The sequence below is a fragment of the Hippichthys cyanospilos genome, chromosome 14 (genome assembly GCF_059441005.1).
Source record: "Hippichthys cyanospilos isolate Australia breed blue-spotted pipefish chromosome 14, RoL_Hcya_1.0, whole genome shotgun sequence".
In the NCBI taxonomy this organism is placed as follows: domain Eukaryota; kingdom Metazoa; phylum Chordata; class Actinopteri; order Syngnathiformes; family Syngnathidae; genus Hippichthys; species Hippichthys cyanospilos.
The window spans coordinates 16,052,530-16,067,630 of record NC_142382.1 but is presented as its reverse complement, the minus strand read 5'-3'; the positions used below and the strand labels follow the sequence as shown (position 1 = coordinate 16,067,630).

The following is a 15,101-nucleotide window of genomic DNA, read 5'->3' as shown; positions in this document are numbered from 1 at the left end:
GAAAAAGAGCACCTGAATATGCCACAGCACTGCTAACAAACAAGTGTGGACAAATGAGCCACAAATTGAGAGAGCATAGGTAAATAATAACCCTAACCGATGGGCAAATGATATCTGATTGAAAAATTAATTCATGTCTTATACTTTGCAGAACATCTGCATGCTAGTCAATGCTTAGTAGAAGATGGATGATGCGACAGAATAACGAACTATATGACAGAGGTAAATTACCAACTGAATGGTTTCAACAAAAGAATATACTGTACAGTACACTTGCCGAAGTGGCTCAATCGGGGTCCTAACTTCAACTGAACTGACATGCTGCACAGAGATACCAAATATTTATCTTTTGGATTATTTTGAGCATTTTGAAATTTTGGTTTGGAATCATGCGAAGCGCTTCCTGTGTGATGCCATTGCTAAACTGCTGTCAAGGTGTTTCGTAAGGTGACATTATCGCATCGAGGCGTTCGTGAGAAAGGTGCCACTGTATGTACAGGATCTTTTACTGGTGAGATGCAAAACCCTAAATGATAACTTAGACAAACAAGAAATACCAGGTTGTGTGGTCATTTAGCAAAGCTGAGTTGATAGCTGAACAGTAATACAAGTAATTATTTTGAGGAAAATCTGTTTTCGCAGTCAAAATCAAAAACTGTTGTGTAAAGTTTAAACAGATTTTATGAGTTTAATTTGCACTGTAAATAAATAACATCTGATAATAGAAATATTTATGATTAGGTATGTTTGATAACACCTTTTTATCAGACTGATCCCAGAATGAGAACTCGGTAGTCACCAACACCCCTACCAAATATTCTATTTTCTCTCTAGACTAATTATCTCTAAAAATTCAGCGTTCGTAGTTGGTTACCCTCCGCTGTAAAGACGGTAATGGTTACAGCGCGACTTGCATGAAAATTCTACCGCAACAAACGGTTTATCCCGACGTTTTGTAGCTATATTTGAGATAGCTTAGCAATGGTTCAGCATGGCTGAGCCCTAGCATTTCTTGCCCTGTCAAATACTACTCAGCCTCCTTTTGTCTTCACAATACTTGTCAGAAGTGTTGCTTATTTGTCACTATGGAGACGATGATTAATGGTTTGGAGGAGCAGTTGCTGTTCAGCCACCGCACTCGCCAGCCAGCCGCAGCCGTAGAGCTATGGAGCTGCAATTGCTCAGCAAACAGTTGACTTGCACTGTCTAAATCGTATGTCTGCCAATCAAAACCCACAGTGCTCATAGACTCACTTGCAAACTCCAAATTTGTCTTTCACACGTTTCATGTCATCATCTGCAGATCATTTTGGACCTCCCCATAACAGAAGAACAGATGGGAACTGTCAGAATCAGAACACTTGCCATCTCTGGCTGTGGGATGACATCAACAGAGAGATTCACGCAATCCATTCCAATATATATTATACATTTGATCTCTATCTATAATGTTGCTGAACTGAAACAATTTAATAAAGATCCAAATGTCTTCCTGACCAGTCATGGGTCAGACATGCCACGGCAGGGAACATTCGGTTACGGTTTACATGAAGAACATGCCAAAGAAGGCTGAACCTCTTATTAATTGCAAACTTTCACATACTGTATTTTTTCCACCCTGCACTGTGACCGTTACATGTTGTGTTCAACAAAACGTGTCAATTCTGATCTTGGAGCTGCCTCTTTGAAGTGAAGATACCCTGGTCCTGATTGGGAGCTCATTTTGTTGGTTTTTCTCTTCCTTTTCTTTTAAGCTGCATGCGACTCGTGAAGATGTGTGGGAGCATGTGTGTGTCCACACTTAGCAGAAATGGGAGATTACAGACACACAGTACAGTGAGCACACAAATTGGAACGAGGGCTTGACAAGAAAGCAATAGAGTGCAGTGCTCTATACCAAGACTGTGACGCACAGCCAAGGTTAAAAAAGCAGACTGCCAAAGAATTTCAGTTATTTTTTTATTTATTTACTTTTAAATGTATTCATATTTAACCAAACCTTTTGACTGTCTTTTCCTTTTTCAAACTTTGGCTGTGTGTGGTCTCTCCAGAACAGTGGTTCTCCACCTTTTTTTCAGTGATGTACTGCCTGTGAAATATGTTTTCAGCCAAGTACCCCTTATTCAGTGGGGTTAAAAAACTTGAAACTGGCCATCAGTGTCTGATTTATCAGATTTTAGAACCTTTCAAACTTCAATTGTATTGGTCCACAAATTATAATCAATAAAGCGTCCTCTTTTGGATCATAGATGAGATTTGAAAAAAAAAAAAACTTCATTCGTAATAAATATTTGCCCGCAGAAAATAATCAACATAAAGAATCAGACTTGTCCTAAAAAAGAAATCATTACAAATAAATATTTGTCCACAGGAAAATATTAAACATAAAGCATCCTCTTTAGGGATTACAGTAGAGATCTGCTCAACAAAATAAATCAGTAACTTACTTATTGATAAATATTTTTCCACATAAAATAATGAACTTAAAGTGTTGGCCCTGCTCTCAAAAAGAAATAATTATAAATTCATACTTGTCCATAGAAAAACAAATAAACAAAGTGTCCCTTTAGGACAGTGGAGATCTGTTCACAAAAATAAGTCATTAAGTTAATTAATGATAAATATTTACCCAGAAAAAATAACATAACGTGTCATACTTGTTTGCAAAATAAATAATTATAATGTTTGTCCACAGAAAATTATTCAACTCAAAGTGTCCTCTTTTGGGATCATAGTAAATAGAAATAAACCATTAACTAAAAGGTGATGAGAGGTGGCACGTGACAAGTTGGGTCGAAGCATGATAGTATGGGGGAGAATCTGGATTTTTGAAACAATGAAGTTGAATAACCTAATGAACATTTGTTTTGTAACTTTGATTAATTCAATAATTCTTATAGGTAGTATCATGTTTGTTTGTTTTATTTAGGAGTTCCTTCAAGTACCCCCAGGGGCATGGGTTACCCCCATTTGAGAACTGCTGCTCTAGATCACTGCAAAACTTTAAAAAAAAAACAAAAAACAAAAAAAAAACATTGGGCAGGCTCCACAAACAACATGCATTAAACAGATGCATAAAGTCCAGTGCTGTTTTGCCAATGATGGCGATGACGAAATTTTTCATTCACAACCCTGGGCGTTTAAAGTATGATGAACAGTTAGTTTTTGTTGAAATGACACTATATCCCTTTAAGGTTCTGCTCAACCATTTGGTAGAGCACATTTTGAGTCCCTGTATCTCATTGAAAAATGTGTCGAATTTAATTCAACCTGAATGAGCCAACTCTACCGCTCGGATTACGCGTGTAACGCTAAAAAAATCCACTAGATGTCAATGTTTCTTTAAACAATATGCCTTTACATTTCCCCTTCTGACCCTACGTCATCAACTACAAAATCACTCCTGACGTAAGGCCTCTGTTTAGCGCAAATTTCGAAGGTAAGCATATTGTTTTTACATATTATGGTAGCAAAGGTTTTAGAGAACAGATTTATGTAACTTGTTGCAACAAAAAAAAGTGTTATGAGGGTCAAATAATTTTTTAAAAACTTGCTCTTCCAAACGGTTGATTTGACATTTCATAATAACGGTACCAAATCTAAGCTAATGCAATGAAAATTGAGAATTTGCTATGAAATAAAAAATAATTCTCATCATTTATTGCTGGCAAATTGATATAAATGGTTATACTGACATAATAGCATTATAGCTGTACATAATTAATAATTTTCCTTTCTGTTTGAAAAATAATTGATGGATACTAAAACATTTTATGGTGCAAGGCCACGCACGCTTCTGGCCCTTGTACCAGAAAATCCTCAAGATTCTGATGCTGATCTGAGTGATTATGATGACCAAATTGATGATCCGGATTATCAGCCAATACAAGCAGAAGACTGTGGGGACACTTCTTTTGAATCTATGGATGAGGAGGAGGTTCCCTCAACAAGTTTATCCTCTAAACTGCCACTCCATAAGAAGAGGAGAAAAAGTAAAAACTGCCTAAAAACTGTTTCCTTGGAGGAGCAAGAAGACACCCCTGACACTAGTCCACCCTCAGGCCCAAAACAAAGCACTAAGAGAATCTGGAAGCATGAAGACATTGAGGCAACCCAAGTGCCTGATGCAGGATTTGAACTCCCTGAAGCTGTGAAGACACCCTTCCAGTATTTCAAGACACTCTTCACTGATGAGATGATTGAACATATTGTTATATCTGTAGGAGCCAAACTGGTGATAACATTATGCAAAACCATAGCACTGCCACGGCTTTCAGTCATCTTCTGTGACAACTGTTTCACCAGTTTCGAGTTGATCCAGAACCTGCACGCAAACCTGGGTCTCAAGTGCATCGGCACAGTCCGGCCAAACCGTATCCGTGGAGCTCCTTTGATGACAGACAAAGACCTGATGAAGAAAGGACGTGGAGGTTTTGACTACAGATCTGCTGAAGGGTTGATCGCAGTGAAATGGTTTGACAACAAATGTGTCAACCTTCTGATAAATGCCTGTGGGTCATGCCTCTCTCAAAGGTCAAACGGTGGAGCAAAGAAGCCCACAGAAAGATTGACGTCCCATGCCCATCACTGATTCTTGAATATAACATATGGGAGGCATTGATCTTTCTGACATGCTGGTACACTTGTACAAGACCCCAGCCAAGTCAAGGCGATGGTACTTTCCCCTGTTTGGATACATCTTTGATCTCTGCATCTCAAATGCCTGGCTGGTCTACAAGAGGGATTGTGGCCTATTGAAAGATAAAACAATGCCCCTGAAAAGGTTCGGACTGGCAATTGCCCACAGTCTGAACAAAGTCAACAAGCCAGCATCCAAAGTTGGCCGACCGCCATCCTCCTCTCCACCCCACATGTCATCGCAGAAGAAACGCTACACCCCAAGACCCTCACAACCGCAACTGGATGTGCGTTTTGATAACTGCGGACATTTGCCACTTCACTCTGACATGCGGGGGCGGTGCAACCTCTGTCCAAAGGGGGTGTCAAGATGGAAATGCCAGAAATGCAATGTTTTCCTGTGTTTGAATGCAAACCAACAGTGGTTCGTAGCGTACCATGAAAAATAAAGTGGGTCAAACTCCCAAAAAAGACAGTTGAGCGTTTGATCCACCACACAGATGGCCAATTAGGATTTATTTCTGCTAAAGAATGCCATTTTTTTTTACTTTTCAAAATGTTTTTGATATTTTCAAATGTATTTTGACTTTTACCATGAACAGTCATCTCAACCGTTTGGTAGAGGCCTATAATTAATAAATTGTGTGGTATGTTAAAAAAAATTGTTGGGGATATTGTTGTTAATACCCCAAGGATATAAAAAATGCAAAGAAAAAATTTTTCTATTGTTTTTTTCTTGGTGCGGACTTTAAAGCGTTAAGAAAAGGTTAGAGAGTGGTTTACCAGCCTTTTAAAATGCAAGCTCACCGCTGATAAGTGATTGTCAGTTAACTCCATTGAGAGGCCAGTCAGACTACTATTAGATACAGACCCATCCTATCCCCTCGGAACCCTTGCTTTTTTCCTTCTGCAGCAAAACTATTGTGAGCAGGTAGTCTGTCCCAAATACATGTGTGTCATGCAATGAAGTAATGATGCACTATTTGTTTAGGGTTGCATTTAAACTATCTACCCATCCATGTTCTATAGCCACTTATCCTCACTAGGGTCCCGGCTTGCTGGTACCTATCCTAGCCGTCTCCGGGCAGAAGGTGGCGCCACCTTGAACTGGTTGCCAGCCAATAGCAGGGAACACAGGGACACACAACCATTCTCACAGCCAATCACACCTATGGACAATTTAGAGTGCCCAATGTATCTACCATGCATGTTTTTGGAATGTGGGAGGAAGACGGAGTGCCCAGAGAGAATCCAAGCAGGATCGAGAAAAACATGCAAACTCCACACAGGAAGGCCAGAGTGAGGAGGAGCTGCATTTGAACTATTTATTCCTAATTTTATTTGTTAGTTTTTACAACTGTGTTAGAGAACATTTTAATCTATTGACAAAACCCAATGTTGGTGCATTGCATGAAATGTTAAAAGAAAAAAAAATTAGAACAAAATGGTTTGCAAAGAGTGTTATACCAAGGCATTTTCTTTGTGTAGAAGTAATTTTTGGAGGAGCAAACTTCAAGTTCCAAGAAGCAATTTTGTGCTTGAAGCAAGATTTGTATGAAACGACATGAAAGAATATTGACAACAACATTTTGTAGTCATGACAAGTCGAATTTTTAAAAAGCTGCAACTTCTTTTTTCTTGTGTACAGACATTTTCAGAGGGGCAATTCCAAACAGACGTTGACTTTTAAATGCACTCTTTCTGATTGGGTTGTATGGTGTCCGAGCAACGCTCAATTGATTGAACAAAAAAGATCATCTCGACTGTAATTTCAGAGTTTCTTCTGTAGACCTCAAAAGCCAAATTCAAATTTCAAAACTATTACACAAATAAAAAACCAACATCATTGATATCATAAATATTTATATCTAATTTTTTTTAAGCTGATAAGCCACTCCTAGTGGCCGAATGTGTAACTATGTGGGGTTCCACTTTAAACGCGTGTAATTGATTTGACACATCCACTTCTCGTAGTATTCCAAGGCATGGTATTCCCAAGGGAACATGTTTGATATGTTCAAGTGCACAGAGCCACAACAGTCCAGGGGGATACTGACTTTTGAGAAAGAAACACTGTGATCACTTTTATAAGCATTAGCACAACAAGAATAGATGCTATAAACACAGGGGAATGTCTTGGATGTATTTGACACTGTGCTACTTTAACTTTACATCTTGGGATGAATAAAATTTGATCCATCTGTTTTCTTTTTTTCAATGTAACTATCTTACTTAAATGTTATTGCTTGATATTGCTTTGTCATGTGAAATGTGTGAGCACAGTGCGCAGAGATCTCCAATTGCAGTCTCCTAGCTAATGTTTAATGTACTATTGACGTTTGTGAACCTTTCTTGTTTATTTTTAATTAACAGCTTGGGGGGGGGGGGGGTGATAAAGAAAAAAACAAGTGAAATTAAATTGATAGCTTCACGTTTCCTAATGCACTTGGCCAAGAACTGAACATATTTTTTCCCAGCATAGTAACTACTTTAAGCATATTCTGTTAGCTACTTTGAAAACTGAGGTTGCTTGCTTATCATGTAATTGTATTCAAAATTCTTACCTGTAAATGAGAACTTCATCTTCAGAGCAATTGTACTGAAGTTGATACATTTTGACCTTTGGTGTTGATTTGCCTACAGTCCACTTAATCAGGGCTGAAGCTGAAGACACTTCTGAGACCGATACCACATTCTCAGGCAGAGTTTTAGGCTCCCCTTTACTGATCTTGGTTGAGCTAGTTATGTCTGAAAGACCAGACTTAGACTGGGCGGTGCGGTTTGTACCGTTTGTCAGGTGAGGGAGCTGAATAATTGACAGCTCAATGGAGGCCGTGGATTCCCCAGCGGCATTTGCAGCTATGCATGTAAAGGTTCCATAATCCTTGGATGTTGTGATTGTAATATCAAGGGTGCCGTTTTCATATAAAGTTGCCCGAGAAGAATTGCTGATCAGTCGGTCGTCGGGGGCAACCCAGTGCACAGTTGGCATTGGATCACCAACTGCTTTGCAGCGAAGACTAGCAGTTTGGCCTTCTAGCACAAGCAGTTTGTTTGTATGCTGTGTAATGAGTGGAGGCTCACAAACAAATTCCTCCTCTTGGACAGACCAAAAGTAGCGTCCCTTTACGCTTGTAGGAGAAGCACATGTTTCCATGTCATCTTCTCGCTCGAGCCTCCGAAGCCAAAGCACCTCACAGTTGCAGTGCAATGGATTTCCACCAAAGCTTAGAGATAGCGGAGGTATGTATGGAGTACTCATGCCGATGCTAGTTTGGGAGCGTGCAAAGATAGGGTCCGGTGGGAGCTTCTGCAGACGGTTGGAAGTAAGGTCCAAACGAGCCAGTTTTTCTAAATCGGTAAACGTCCCCTCTGCAATAAAGGAGATGAGATTATGGTCCAGACTCATCTGATGGAGGTTGACCATCTTGCGGATGGCTTCCCAAGGCACACTGCGTAGGTTGTTGTATGACAAGTCCAGATCTTCCAGTGTCAGCAACACATCATCAAAGGCTGCTTTGGAGATGCGACTCAGTTGATTATTGTTGAGGATCAGATGCTGCAGGTTGATCAGACCTCGGAGGTCATCTGGCCCCAGCTCAGTCAATCTGTTGGTGTCAAGGTGAAGAGATCTCAGGGTCTCCAGGTCAATGAAGGAAAAAGGCTGGATACTGCCGATAGTGTTGCGGGACAGGGTGAGGTCTACCAGACCTGTCATGTTGGCAAAGTCCTGAGTGGTTATCTTGAGGATAAAGTTGCCGCCCAGTCGTAGCTCCACAGTGTGCCGATCTATGTCCGGCGGGACAAAGAGAAGGCCTTTGGAAGGGCAAAGAGTCCCCAGAGATTCTGAGAGGTTCTGGCACACACAGTATTTGGGACATGCATGGACCATTGTAAGCGTAATTCCCAGCAGCAGGAGACTGATGACACCTTTGTCCATGTTAGTTCATATGAAGGAGACCTGCAAAAATAATAAAAACAATATTAATTTGAGGAATCTATGACAAAGACATACAGGATGGCTTTTTATAATCCTAGTAGTTCCATTCATAATAACAGCAAATTCCTTAACAATGGTTTCCATAGAAACATAAACCACTTCATATGTGGGCTTGTGTATACAAACACAGTTTCACAAGTTAACACGCTTAGCTTATGTAGACAAACATAGTTGTTTTGAAGAGCTATCACATTATCATTCTTTTTTCCTCATTAACAAGAAAGATTCAAAAATTTGCATGGACTCAAATTTGCAATGCATGGAGTTGTAAGAAATCACATGAGGATGGTATGAATGAAGCCGAGGTTCACTGATGCATATACTTAGGAGATATAATGATGTATCCTCGGAAAAAGGTGTTGGGCACATATAAGCATGGTTGGGGTTGAGTTTCATTGCTGTAATACCCGAGATTATTATAAATCTATTGTACATTATGTAACTTCTATGACCCCTTGGGTTGGAATTTTGAATTAGCTTTACGAGAAAAGCTGTTTCATGATGCTTATTAATGTGGTTGTACATTCTGTTTTGAAAGACAGAGACAAGAAGGAACGGTGGACTTCAAAAGAAGCAATTGTTGTTATTTCCCTACTATTACTGCATTTTCTGGCTGTTCTACTCGATGTAGAACTTTGTGTGTTTTACATCAGGCACCTTGTTGGGCAGCTATTGGAAAGATATGCTACACAGAAAGATATGTGGATTTCATTTGCTGCAGTTATTACTGTTATTTGTTTTCTGTTGCAGCCTGCCTGCGTTTGTGATGAAAATATCAGACTGATATTAAAAGCAGTAAGACCCGATTCAAATGACTTGGACTTGAGTCAAATGAAGTCACTGATTGTATGACTTGTTACGGTAGAACATCTTCAAGTCTCAAGTTAACTTGGACATGGCATCCATGAAACGTGACCACTACCACCTCGAATTTCGTTGACAAAAAACGGGGGCATAAAAAAAAAAAAAAAAAAAACGTCAGTTTGCTCTGGTCATCCAGCGAGCCTCACGTGCAACTGCAGCCTTGAGTAATGTCTTCTGAATTGGGATACAAAAGTACTGCATGTGAAGCTCCTGCATGTGAAATAGTATTATACAGTAGTACATGTGACAATAAAACCTCCTTTAAATCTTTGAAAGCACATGTGATCAGCAATTACTTTACAACATGGTGCTGGATTAGTCTACAATGGTTTTATTGGAAGCAAATATTGGAATAATTGATCATTAATACACTTACAAGCGATTGCACTCTTATCCTCAACCAGACCCCTTCTATCACCATAAAATATATTTATCTTAAAGTGATAGAGTGTAGCAAATTATGGGATTGGAATGACTTCATACTTAGGTGGTCAAGCCCTCAGGTATTGTAAGGAAAAAGAAGTTTCACCAATCCCACTCATCCATTTTCTAAACAATCTCTATGAAAATATGTATTTTAGTAAAAACATTGCATTTTGACTACCATAGGCTAGGCATGATGAAAAGTAGTATCATTAATTAGTTTCACTGTCAAGTGACCATGGCATAATGCAGTGCTTCTCAATTTTATTTTGATGAGCATGTGAGGAGAGAACTTTTCGTGCACCTCACCACTTACTGTGCGTATTATGAATAAGAATATTGGCTATAAAAACGTATATGTATACATAAAACTGTGTCCTTTATTACATTAAAACAAGAAAAAAGCAATACAAATTAATTTTCAAAACTCGTTAACTGCTATATATACTTTTAAATAATTTATACAGGTTAGTCTAAAACAGGAAACAAAAATAAATGCATCAAAGTGCCTGAAAAAAAAAAGAATGCCATTCCTTGTTTTATTGCAATTACATGTCAGATGGTAGAGCAAACCATATTCCCTGGGGTCATCCAAGCCCCCTGGCAATGCCCACACCATTCATTGAGAAGGACTTAAAGGGTTTAATGCAATGCTTCTCAGGTGATGGCGGGGTGGGGGTGAAGGCTTTGTTTTTGTCATGTGAAGTGTAATTGCAATAAAAAAGGAATTTTCTTTTTTTTTTTTTTTAATTCTTGGTTTTAGGCATTTTGATGCACTTGATTTTTTTTTTCAGTTTTATACTAAGCTGCAACCCGTACAAGCGCTGTAAAAACAATTGGTGAAAGTTGGTTTATTGTGCTTTTCTTTTGTTAATGTTAAAAAAGGCAAAACATAATTAAGAAGCACTACGTTAATGCACTTGGATTGGAGGTATATAATTATCAGGGATTAATGGCCTTGGCAAAGCCATCCGTCCTCTGCTGCATGTCGTTTCACGCCTCTATGTCATCCATTAAACCCTATTAATTGTACAGCTTGTCGGGCGTTAACTCTGACGTACACACATCTGACCATGTAGGTTGGATAGCATAGTTAACAGTTGGCCACACAGCGACATATAATAAACATTCAAAATGATACACAACTATTTACTCATCGAACACAAAGTCTCTATTTATTTTAAAAGAGAACTATGGAAACCAGGGTCAACAAAAATGGAATTGATAGTTATCAAATGTGCTGGAACCCTATATGAGCAAACTTCTGTTGATCGCCTGATTGCTGCAACAACATCCCTTTTGATTGGATAGTGTGTTTGTGAAAACACAATATTTTTAATAGAATATGCAATAACCCCCCCCTCCCCCCCCCCCCAAAAAAAAAAAAAAATGAAAATGAGCCACACATACAGTATCTGACACCTATATCAGTAAAAAGCTATCCCTCGTAAGGCTGCATCCAAGAGTTTTTCTTGAATCTTTAATACCAAAACCCACACACAAAGTACCAAAACAAATTAATGATGCATTATCTTAATAAGTCCACAACAGAAAAAAAGAAATATGAAGCATTAAAATCATTGAACAATTCCCATTTAAATTTGATCAAATGCATTATGTCCTGGAGTAAGACCATCTGAGAGGAAAAAGATGACCTTTCCTGAGTATGGGTTCTCCACACAAAGCAATAAGAACCGCGCAGGATGTTTAAGGTCTCCATCCATTTACTAGCGGCCTTTTGCGAGGCTCAAACACCATCTACGATGGTCAAGGCAAAGGTCAAGCCTGCTGGTGAAATACCAACAGGAACATCCAGCGTTATGGTGCATTAGAGGAAAGGACACACTGTAAAGATAGTGTGATTGCTGCAGTTGCTTAAATTTCAAGCTTGCAACATCAGTAAATAAGATTTTCTCACGAGATGAAAGGTAATGTCAAAAAAATCCTAAATATTGTATATTATATTCTATTAACCAACGTTTTTTTTTCAGTTATTTCAGCTCTGTGACAATATCTTGGTCTTTTCAACTACAAAGAGCTGGTCGAGATGACATGCCACATAATTTGAGGCTGTGCACTAAGTTGTTCTTAACAGTGCATATTCTGCACGGATCTTTCGGTGTGGCATGCAAAGCCATATATACAACAACCTCAGTGAACACAAGTCATAATATGTACAATCCATACTATATGACAAACAGTTTCTACCCATCCATATCATCAGAATCAGGTGTCCTAATTACTTGATCTGGTCACACGTATATAAAACCAAGCACCTAGGCATTCAAACCGTTTCTACAGACATTTGTGAACGAATGGGCCAGCCACTCTTAGTTGAAGCCATAATAGCTGCAAAAGGCGGACCGACATCATATTGAACCCTATAGGTTCCAAATGGGATAGCACTTAACTTCGTATTCAAGTCAATGCAGGTGAGCTAATACTTTTGGTAATACAGGGTTTCCTTAACTTATGAGGTTGATCCGTTCTTAAGAAGCGGTGTGTAACCAGGATTTTAGTGTAAGTCGGAACGCCATACGACTAATAAATAAAATAGTAAAAAATTTAAAATTAAAAAAAATATATTGAAGTAAATAGATTGTTCTACACGTAATAAAATGTATCAAATGACATAGAAACCATATGAATTAAAGTAAAAATTAAATAATGTTTGATGAATTAAAAAAAAGGGAAGAATTCCTTATCTTGGAAACAGCCAATGTTGGTAGGCGTTTCACCGTTTTTCGACCCCTTAATGATGTGTAATTTAACCTCCATGGTGATGGCCTTTCGCAATTGTTGACATTTTTACGGCGCGTTCGTAACCTTGAAACATCATAAGGCGAGACCGTCGTAAACCGAGGACCCCCTGTATAGTGTAATTTATTGTCATGAATACTTCTAACAAAATTCATAGAGCACATTGTATGTGTCAAACACTTAATGCTTCTCTCTCAAACATACCCGAATTAAATAATTGCAATCGTTTCAAGTTCCTGCGGTGCTTGCCTGGTGAGTTACCCATTTGAATCAGGTGTGTTAAGGACAGAAGCCTTTATCTTTGTCATAAAGGAAACGTCTGTCCACGTAGATGCCTTATTTCATGGGTCACCAGCACAAACCCACAGTTTGTGTAAGTAGACTCATTCTAATCTAAGTGTGTGGGAATTTAACGTCTCGATCCGTTCTTTGCAAGACTTTGCTCAAAACTTTTTGTTTCGGGTATTTCAAAAGATGCTTTCCCATGTTCCTTTTCATCGCTTCTCATTTTTACTTCACTATGCTGGCTCGGCTTTCAGATGCATTGTTTGAAGATACTAAATCGGCCATCGCAGATCATCTCTGGTTTAATAAATCACACTGCGTGCATTGAATTCATGAATTCTGAATGATTCCGAATTTGCATGTACCCCTCCAAAAGTGCATCAAAAGAGAGCACGACAATATTGCCTATTGGTTAGACTTGGCTGGCTGGCCATGCACCACGTGTAGACCAACTTCCATGTCTGTTTTAGTAAACACAGACCTTGAGTAAACCAAACCCTTAATTTCATGTTATTTTTTTCCATCCACATTCTATAAATAGAGCTACGTAATTACATGACATACTTAAATAAGTGCAAACCGCTCAAGTGTACTGATAGAACATGGTGCAGACTAATAGTCTCATTAAACGCATTTGCTTTGGTGCACCTTCAGACACCCCTCACGGTGATGCTTGCATGGTATCAAAGAGTCCTAAAATCCTGAGCACCATTGAAGAAAATGTAACTTTCGTCTTTGGAAATTTTGTACAAAGACACTGTTGAATTGGATATACCCCACCAAAATTCAACAACATTAATTTCACTTTTTACTGTTTTTACAAGAAATAAAATATCGTTGCCTGTGAAGGTAACGGTTTCAATGAAAGTATTTATAACCATATTAATTAAATATAAGTCAAGGTCTCATCACACCTGTCTGTTTGTTCAACTGTAATTGCATGCTTGATTTATGATGCACTGTTAAAAAAACACATTAAGCTTCCAGGAAGTGAGAAATTTTTCAAACAATTGACCTAGGACAGGTGGGACATTGGAGGAGTGCTTAGCCTCACAGTTCAGAGTCCCGAGTTCTATTCCAGCTCACTATGGCTTTTATGTGTGGAGTTTGCATAGTCTCCCCATGCCCACGTGGGTTCTCTTCAGGCACTAATGTTTCCTTCCACATTCGAAAAACATGCATGAAAGGTCTATTGGGCATTCTAAATTGTCCTTGCATGTGAGTGGGTGTTTGCGGCAATTGGCTGGCAGCCAGTTCAGGGTGTCGTCTGCATACTGAGCGGCTATACAAAATGGATGGATGGATGGCTGGATGGATGGTCTAGGACAATGTTTTCCCCTACATGAAAAGCTTTACTATGTGAAATATTAAACATCACTACAAATACACTTGGAACATCCAATATGACACACAATTTCAACATCCTGTTAAGCCTGACAGGAAAATGTAGGACCTTTGTTGCTTGTTCTGGTGATAATCTTAGTGATTTACATGGTGGTGAGCTCCAATCATTATGTAAAAGGCACAAGGTAGAAAGCTTTTGGAGGGAAGGCTACAGTTTTCATTTTCCACTACTGAACTGAAAAACTCTAAATGACTCTGATCAGTTTTCATTATTCATTTCCTAAAATGCATAAAAAGTAGAAGGTATCCAGTGGACCTAAGGAAAAAAAATAAAACAAGCTCCAATGGAGATTCATTGGTCACAACACTGGCCTGTGTATTGAGTAATGCCACATCTTTATAGGGTAGTCTTTATGGTATGACATACAGAAAAGTATACCACTGATTAATTGAATCAGATTGTTTTGTACTCCTGTGTATTGTTATCAACATGCTCCAGGTGTCTCACTTTGTGAAGCAAACATTTTATAAATCATGTGCAGTCTTGTAAATTTGACTCAACTAATCTACAATATATGTGTATTCCTGTTCAACCAGGTCTGACTGTTGGAATGAGCATTTTTACTATGAGCGATGCCAATTTCAAAGGGCAGCAACATATCAATGCAATGATTTGTGAAAATAAAATCAACATGAAAATCATTTCTATAGCTGTGTGTTTATTTCAAGAAGGGAAAACAGATTACTAGGAAGAGAATTCATGGAAAGTATTTCTACAATATGGTTT

The 15,101-nt window shown here is 38.7% G+C and overlaps 1 protein-coding gene across 2 annotated transcripts in view; it reads right to left on the bottom strand.

Annotated features, from left to right (window-relative positions):
- LOC148413155 (leucine-rich repeat and fibronectin type-III domain-containing protein 2) overlaps positions 1-15,101 on the bottom strand; it is a 143,983-nt gene that overhangs the window by 6,647 nt on the left and 122,235 nt on the right. For both annotated transcript variants that reach the window (XM_088433715.1, XM_088433717.1), the window contains one exon: positions 7,203-8,599. In XM_088433715.1, coding sequence (XP_088289841.1) covers positions 7,203-8,578 — 1,376 coding nt within the window. In that variant the 5' untranslated portion in view covers positions 8,579-8,599. The remainder of the gene's footprint in view (positions 1-7,202; positions 8,600-15,101) is intronic.